Source organism: Lipotes vexillifer, unplaced genomic scaffold (assembly GCF_000442215.2).
Source record: "Lipotes vexillifer unplaced genomic scaffold, Lipotes_vexillifer_v1.1 scaffold341, whole genome shotgun sequence".
In the NCBI taxonomy this organism is placed as follows: domain Eukaryota; kingdom Metazoa; phylum Chordata; class Mammalia; order Artiodactyla; family Lipotidae; genus Lipotes; species Lipotes vexillifer.
This window is the reverse complement of record NW_006797957.1, coordinates 439,042-448,142: the sequence shown is the minus strand read 5'-3', so window position 1 is coordinate 448,142 and position 9,101 is coordinate 439,042. Positions and strand designations below refer to the sequence as shown.

The following is a 9,101-nucleotide window of genomic DNA, read 5'->3' as shown; positions in this document are numbered from 1 at the left end:
GCCCAGCCGCTCCGCGGCATGTGGGATCCTCCCGGACCGGGGCACGAACCCGTGTCCCCTGCATCAGCAGGCGGACTCTCAACCACTGCGCCACCAGGGAAGCCCTACTGTCACTATTAAATGGATATTTTTGACACACTTCCCCCCAAATCAAATTCTAAGTGAAGTTTTTTGACTTCAAACTTTCTTTGGGATTTTCCAGAGGGCCCCTGGAACATCTCAAGAGATTTGTTCTGTCTCCTCATAAAAAGAAAGATGTTAAACTAAATAGGCTTATTTGATATGTTAAATTAAATAAGAAGCATTGTCAAATAGGTAACAATGTCTTCTCTATTTTGTATTTGTATATGTTACAAGTGTTCCAGAAATCGTATGAAATTCTTAAATATTAAATGTTCTGGTAAAACGTTATCAGTCGTAATTCCAGTTACTATCTTAAAATGTATATCACAGAAATAAATACACTTCCTTGGCAAATGAGTTCTCATCAGATCTTAACAGTGGGCATTTTAAAGTCTTTTATAATTTACAGGCAGTTATTGTTTTACTCTGATATTTTTGCAGAAGTGAGACTCATGGAAAGGACCTTACCAAGTGCTCCTGACCACTGACACTGCTGCAAAACTCTAGAAGGCACTGAACCTTGGGTACCTATCTCACAGCTGAAGAAGGCTCCACCTGACATCTGCTCCTGGGCAAACTCTGGAGACCTGCAAATTAAACTGACTAGGAAGAGAAGTAGCTGACATCAGTATAGACTGCTTCCACCCAAGATGCTGAATCAAGACTTCATACTTTAACGTTAAAAACCCTTTCTTCTTCTCTTTCTTTCCTTTACTGTGGCACTGGCCTGGAATGACAACACCATCATATCTCCCAGACCATTACTAAGGGGGATAACCTTTTAGACTGCTGGATTTGCCATTAAAAACTCCAACCTGTCCATAATGCTAGAGACTCCCTGGTCCTTCCTGCGACCAATTTTTCTTCTGTTCCTAATGTCCTGTAAACTACAATTGAATCCCCCTTAGAAGTCACTTAGAGGGTCTAACTTTTACGGCCAGGACATTCAGTGCCTTGTTTTTACTTTTCTCTGATTATAGCTGTATTTGCCCAATTAGACACAATACCTAGACAAACCATAGTACATTTGCACCCTGACGTTCTTATGATTATCTAAATCAGATCTTACCCCAATCATGAAAAGATCTTACCAGCTGCACCCATTTTTGCAAGGAATTTAGAACAACTTTTTATTTGGGGCTAGGAGATTTACTTTCCAAATGCACTGAAAAACTAACTGACCCCTGGCTTGAATGGGCAAGTGCAACAATCCCTGCAAATGAATCCGTTAACAGTGCCACCTTCATGGGAATGATTTGTGCCCTGACATGATTAATCTTTGCCTGTGGTGATTATCATTCTCCTTGGGCTTATGCATGCCTACCTAGATGGCTGGTACATAACCAGGCAATGACTCTTAGGTTACCTAACTGTGCCCCTAACCATCCACAATCAAACTGAGGCACCTCATTGGTCAATTCCCCTGATTTACATTGTCAAGTTAGAAGGGACCTATCAGAAGGCTTCAGGACTCAGGATTCGCTTCCTTTGGCAGGCACCTACTTCCCTGGTTAGGAGTGAGTACAAATGAGACTATGATCAGGAAGCTTCCTTAACTCTTGAAAGTACTGCAGAATCCACTGCTAAAGCAATAGCTGCCCAAGAAAATTCCTTAGACTCTGACCAAGGTTGTTCTTGATAATGGGATAGCCCTTGATTATCTTTTAGCTGAACAATAAGGTGTCTGTGCTGCATCCAATACCACTTGCTGCACTTGGATTAACACTTCTGGGGAAGCTGAAACTCAGCTACATAAAAATCACTGAATAAGCCACTTGGCTTTAAAAAGTGACTCCTTCAATGAGGTCTTCCTTGACGTATTTGATTTGATTGGTTTGGGTCTTGGGGAGCATGGCTCTGAAGGGCACTCCAGACACTGGGAATTGTCTTGCTTACAATAATCATAGTAGTCTTCCTGGTGCACTTTAAATGCACGTTTAAGTGCATGTTCACGGTCACTAACCACCAAGCAAGTAACACCCTAAGACTGAAATGTCAGAAAAGGGATGAAGAGAATGACCAACTTAAAAAGTGTGAACCTTAAGTCATGACCTGTGAATAGCACACAGAGAATCAGCAAAAACTGTGAGATCTTCAGAGCAGTAGCTGGGAGTGGCATTAATGCGTTAAATTTTGATCACATCTCTCAGGCTGAGTCTGATCAGAAAGGGAGAATTGTTAAAAAAAAGAGACAACTGGCCCAAAATGGAGTCACTTGTGCTAAGCCCCACTTCACCAAACTGAAACTTACAATATAGGTTCACCTGCCCCAAGAATGGAATCTTAAACCAGTCAATCTGGAATTACCTGATCAGCACTAGTGAGGTAATTTGCCTGATAGACCCCTGTCATCCCCTAAAGGAAGGTGACCTTGCCACAAACAATCAGCTCTTTGCCGGTACAACTTCCTTGTCCAGCCCCCTTCTGTCTATAAAAGTCTTTTGTTTTGTATAGTGCTTCAGAGTTCCTTTCTATTTGTTAGATGAGATGCTGCCCAATTCATGAATCACTGAATAAAGCCAGTAAGATCTTTAAACTTTATTCAATTGAATTTTGTTTCTTAATACTCTGAACAATACCTGGCATATAGCAAGTGTTTATAAGTATTTGTTGAAAAGTAAAATAAATTATATTTCAAACTTTAAGGAACTTTCATTATATGTATAAAATAAGCACATTTGTTTGCCTCTTAAATACTACACTCATCTTTTTGTTTGTAATGTTTTTACTTACCTTTCCATTTAAAAGCAATTTCCCTAAATCCTAATTAAACTTAGAGATTGTGCCACATCTTGATTCATTATGACCACCCCAAAGCAGATATAGAATGCTAAGTAAATTGCATGTTCATTTTATCTTTTCACTTAGAAAGCATACTTTTATATTTTCAGTGCAAAATCTAGACTGTCCTATCACCACCCATGGATTAGGCTAAAGCAACCCCAGTCTATAGAGAGCTCTCCAAGTAGCACAAGAGAGGACGTGGCCTTTTTTCTCCCTCTTCTGTGACCAACAACCAAAGACTTCATTGCTGGCCTTTGTCCAGACTTTACCAACCTGACTCATCTTAATAATGTAAATGTGGACATGCTTTTATATGAATTTCCATATTAGAAAAGTCTGCTCACTTAACACAAAGCACCATTTCAATCACAGACTTTCTTCCTTTCCTACTCAGCAGTGATCAAGAAGAAATGTGGAATATTATTCTTTCTCATTTTGAACAGAAACTACTAACATTTTAACAAATTGATTTTTGCTGAAAATAAGCATAATAAAGAGGGGTTTTTTTAATTGAAAGTGAGGGATTCCCCTGTGCCAAAATATAAGAATTATTTAGCTATCTCCAAGAAGATGAATAAAACTATGAACATAATGGTTGACTTATTGAGAAAGAAAAATATATTATACAAAGACCAGAAAACAGAGTGGGAGAGAAAGGTCTGTAATGGCTTGGCTGCTAAAGGACATTTTTACGCTCATGCCAGCACTAAGTGCTCTTCCCAATGAATAAACCATATGTCCATTTTTATATGCTTCCTTTCACTAAGATTCTGCTACTTCACAATATTCCTTTTGTCCCAGTCCCTGCCTCATCTTCTGCAACCCCCAGCCTGACTCCCCCATCCCTCACTTCACCTCCTTGGGCAACCAGTATTTGTGCCCTAGCTACCAACTTAAGCATCTGCTACCTGAAAAAAAGAAAAGCCACCTCACTGCCTAACATCCTCCAGGGCAAAAAGTTTGAAGGATTCAGCATCCTCAAAAAACAGACACAGGGCTTCCCTGGTGGCGCAGTGGTTGAGAGTCCGCCTGCCGGTGGGTGCAGGGGATACGGGTTCGTGCCCCGGTCCGGGAGGATCCCACATGCCGCGGAGCGGCTGGGCCCGTGAGCCATGGCCGCTGGGCCTGCGCGCCCGGAGCCTGTGCTCTGCAGCGGGAGAGGCCACAGCAGTGAGAGGCCCGCGTACAGAAAAAAAAAAAAAAAAAAACACAGACACAGAAGGGAGAAAAAAAAAAGAAGAAGCATATCTTTTCCAGCTCAGTAAATCCTATCTGTATAAAGATGAAATGGATAACACTTTTAAAAATTCTTCAGTGCAAGGAAGTCCATGTTACCAACAACGTATTGTCTTTCTTTATGCATAGGCAGAGACCCACACATTTTATTTCACGTTTGCAAGGGTCTCTTTTTCAACATATTACCATATAGAAGATATGATAGATCATATATATAACTCTAGAGAACAAAATGCCAATATTTTCCCTCTTTCTCCTGCGCTCTCTCTCTCTCTCTCTCTCTCTCTCTCTTTTTATGTCCCAAAACACTTCCCCACCTGAAGGATAAGAAAATATTTTCACTGAATTAAAGTGAGCCCTGTGTTAAAACAGCTTGCCTGAATCCAACCAGAGCCCTTCAGCCATGGCTCATGGGCTCAGATGCTCCGCGGCATGTGGGATCTTCGCGGACCGGGGCACGAACCCACGTCCCCTGCATCGGCAGGCGGACTCTCAACCACTGTGCCACCAGGGAAGCCCCAGAGCCAGTTTTTTTAAACTTCATTTCAACACTTGGTCAGCGGCTCTTCCTACTCCATTCACTTCTAGCAGCAGACTCGTCTCCAACCTGAATTCCCATCACCATATACCTTTGCCCTCAAGCTTTTTACTAGTCTACTTCCTTGATATGTTTGCACTTACTTAATTTGATTCCATCCTTCATGCTTTTTTCATTATTCTTAGTTCATCCACAACATATAAATTATCACTTTTGTTTTTTTCAGTTCCCCATGTGCCCCCTTCACACCAATTCCAAATAAATACTTCCGATTCTCATCCATTTCATCCAAATTAATTCAGATTCCCTCTCCTCATCCCCCATCTCCACTTCTACCTCCCCTCCTATCCTTCCTATCCTTTCTACCTCCCCTCCTATCCTTCCTATCCTTTCTACCTCCCCTCCTATCCTTCCTATCCTTTCTACCTCCCCTCCTATCCTTTCTCTTCCTCAAAGCACCTACTTTTCCCTCCATGCTTGTCTCTGCAGAAGGTTTTATTGGCAAAATGCTTCTGGAGGGTACAAGGCCATTGCTTCCTGTGTTGTTTTAGGAAAGTCATGCTCTACATTACTGCCAACTTCAATGGGCCAAGGCCTGCATGTCCAACTTCACCCTCCATGAGTAATGTCCTTGTATCATCACCCCTACACTGAAATTATGGAAGTGAGGAAAGAAAAGCTTCTTGTTTTTTGGTGGCATTTAACTTTAAGTGATTTATTTCTAGTTTACATAAAGCTGTTTTTGCACAAAATCACTGCTAATCAAGATCATCGGCAATAGTCACAACTACAACCAACCCTATTACTATCCTTAATGAGCTCTTACCATCTGCCAAGTATTTTACATATGTTTACTCATTTAATCTTCAAAACAATCTAGGAGGTAAATTACCCCTATTCTACAGATGAGGAAATTGAGGCTCAGGGAAGATACATCATGTATCCAGGTCATAAATCTAGGAAGTTGTAGAGCCAGAATTCAAACCCAAGTCTCCCTGACTCCAAAGCCCTGCTCTTAACCACTCTGCAGTACTGCCTTTCTAATAATGCATGGTGCCTTCTTGGGTAAATTCCCCACGGGGAGGAGTCTTTCCACTTTAATTCGCTATAAGGCAAGGGGTTGCAGGTGTTGGGAAACATAATGAGCTCCACCTTGATAATCACTCGGAACAGAAAATGCCCAAAAAACAAAGCACAAAATATGCATCACTCCTCAGAGTTATCCTTCTAACACATCCATTGGAAAGAGGGGATAGGGTAAAGAAGAAAATGCTCTGGACTCACCCCCAAAAAAGACTCTCTGCTTCCCCAGAGCCGTCCAGTCTCCATACTAGGCAGGACATAGCCTGTCTCACATCAGTAATGAAAAAATGTGCTCATAAGCATGAATTCCACACCCCCAACAAAGCTCAACCTCCTTGCCTCATCCTGCCTTCTCTGGTTTCCTGCGGGGAACAGGAGATGAGTCATGGCTGAAGCCTGGGAGCACTGCAATGTCTTCTCGTTACTTCACTCATTGACTTGAGAAAGAAAGACATAAATAAATAAAAACGACCTCCAGGACAATATCAGAGAGAGGAAAAAAAAAAGCTGAAAATAGCAGGAAGCTTTCGCCTTGATGTACGTGGACTGGAGGACTTGAACCCAGTGGGAACCCTGAGTGGCACCTGAACCTGAGCCACAGGTTCAAAAGTTACCTTAGGGGACCTTCCCATGAACCAAGCAAGCGCAGAAGGGAAAGTCACTTCGGAGTTAGAGGAGAGCATGCCTAAGTCCTGTGGTGTGAAGAAGCAATGTCCACGCTCATCCTCCCGTGGGAGTACCTTCCAGGTTCGCGGCGGTGATGGCTTCTAGTCACACATATGCACTCCTACCTCAGGGAAGCTCCTCTGTCCCGCACAAAGACATTTCACAGACCCCCTCCCCCCAGAAGATTAAAGCTAAGAGGGGCCTTAAGATCCAGATTGTTTGGCAGATGTGGAAAATGAGGCCGCCAGTGAGGTAAAGCGATGTGCTCAAGGTCACAGAGCTAGTTAGTAATAGCACTGGAATAGAACCCAGGTTTTCCTGATTTTCCAGCCAATGAACTTTGCACTGTACACTTCCTTGGTGACACAGCCCACAAACCACCACAGAGTACCTGGAAGACAAGCAGTGAGCCCGAAAAGAACTCTCACCAACACATCTAGCCTAGATCCAATCACCTATTTCTCCCTGACAACACTCTGATTCTGCTGTTTATACTTTCGGAGCTTCTCCCTGTTCAGCTTGTACTGTGCATGCAGTATGCAAAAACCATACCAGCAATACACTGTCAAAGACTCATTAAAAAAACCCCAATGACAGTAATTGCTCCTACGATGCTAACCCCAAGAAGAGACACCAGCCCTAAGCTTCCAACTCAAACCAGAGAACAAAGACCAGATTCAAGGAATATGCTAATCTCACTCTTTTCTCTGCAAACCCCCCTCTTCCAAATTATCCCATCGCTCCCAAGATCAACATGATTCCTGGGAGTCACCACAGAAGTCCTGAGGAAAATATACAGTCCCCACCGGTCCCCAGTGCCCTTACCACACACATAGCAATGTAATCACTTTAGCAACTTCTCAGTAACAAGCTCATTAAAAAGCAATTCTGCCATCTCTCCATAAAGCATGCGCCAGAGAACAATGCAAAAGAGGAGATGCCAATTAATTACAGAATGATCACCTCTAATGAACTCTGAAACCCTCCTGCTGTTGGTGACTTTGATGAAAAATCAGGGATGCTGGAAAAAGAGTGAATAGGGACACCTTGGCTACCTTGTTCAATTGTGAATTTCAAATGTACCTCCTCGGATTCCACTGTTGATCCAAACTGCAAAATTACACTGATAAAACAATGAAAAGTGCCAGGAAAGTGACAAGTGCACATATCACGTACGGTTGGGAGCCACACCACCAGAGCCCCTGTTCAGGCATCCTCAGTAGTGTCTGATGCTACACCATGGTTGTAGAATTATTGCCTCTGAAAGTGTCTCCGAGCCAGTGAGTGACAAGCCCATGTCCTGTGCTCAGGACACCTGGAGATCCTAAAGTAACGAGTGAGTCGCCTGCTTCCCCACCCAGGCCCACCTGCCTCTCTACACCTCCTAGTTGGCATGGATGCCACTTCTCGGAACAGAGAGAAGCCCTTCCCACCATGAGGCTAAAGGAGGAGAAAGAAGAAACCACGTGCGGCCAACTTGTACCACTACCTGTGTGAGTCCTCTGGTGGGCCTTTAAGTGGGAGCTTTTTGTATAAACTTTCCGGCACCCGTTAAACTGACAGCGGTGAACCCTCTTCTTGTTTTCGGGGCATGCCTCAGCCCCTACCCCTCCTTGTTCACTGTCGCTCTGTCCACTCTTAACTGTCCCAGCTGCCGTCACGGCTGCCGCTGCTGTTGCCACCCCTCCCACCTTTGCTGAGCTGAGTGCAGCCTTCTTGGCCACCAGTTTCAACGTCACTGTGCCATCCACGGCTGAGAGAGTCTGTGAGGTTTTGACCAGATGGCGGCTGAGCTCAGGGGACGAGGGGGGCGTTAATGAGGTCACTGCGTTGAGCTGGGCCTGGTTGACGGCTGTGTAGCTGTCTAGAGAAGAGCTGGTTGGCTGGAGGCTGAGGCAGGTCTCAGACAGCAACTTGTCCCGAGAGAGCAGAATGTCCACTGCCGAACTCTTCTCACAGATGGTCGCTTCTACAGGGAGCAGCAGGGGGTCTAAGCGCCGGAAACTTTCCTCAATGCACGGGGTAGGAGAAGCACGGAGGAAACAGTCTAAGTCCTCCCCAAAGGTCTCCGAGATCCTCCTAGGCTCCGTCTGCAGGTAGCGTTCCAATTCAAGGCATGTCTGCAGAGGGGAAGGAGGGAGGGAGAGAAACAGCCATCAGAAGCAAAGAACACCACGAGACCACATACTGACAGGCTGAGGAAGAAGATACAGGAAGGAACAGAGAATGTTTCATGGCTCGTATCTGAAATTCTCTTGTTGAAAGGTCTGACCTTGTTATTTTCTCCCTGGACACTTCTGAAGGGTTCACAAGGGTCACATGATATGAGTTCAACTACTATAGTTAATGGGGAACTAGAAGCCCAGAAAGGGCTATCTCACACCATCAAGTTCCCTGAGAACATTTAATGTTAAAATGGTCTCACGCTCCACAATCCAATTCAGCAGGTGAGATGCTCTAAGCCTCCCTAGGAGCTCCCACGCAAGCAAGAAGCAAATAAAATCAGACAAGATTTTCGTATCAAGACTCCCCACAGTCCAACTTAATTTTTCAAATAGACTTTAGCAAGTCACAAAAATAGGCCAATTTTCCAACTTGCCCTGAAGAATAAACCATGCCCACCCAAACTAAGTCATGAGCTGAACCAACAGCAAGCCCTGCCTTGGGAATG

The 9,101-nt window shown here is 44.0% G+C and overlaps 1 protein-coding gene across 1 annotated transcript in view; it reads right to left on the bottom strand.

Annotated features, from left to right (window-relative positions):
- The window catches only part of KLF7 (KLF transcription factor 7), a 109,299-nt gene that overhangs the window by 59,315 nt on the left and 40,883 nt on the right, over window positions 1-9,101 (bottom strand). Inside the window, exon 2 of the mRNA XM_007469984.1 lies at window positions 7,920-8,550. Coding sequence (XP_007470046.1) covers window positions 7,920-8,550 — 631 coding nt within the window. The remainder of the gene's footprint in view (window positions 1-7,919; window positions 8,551-9,101) is intronic.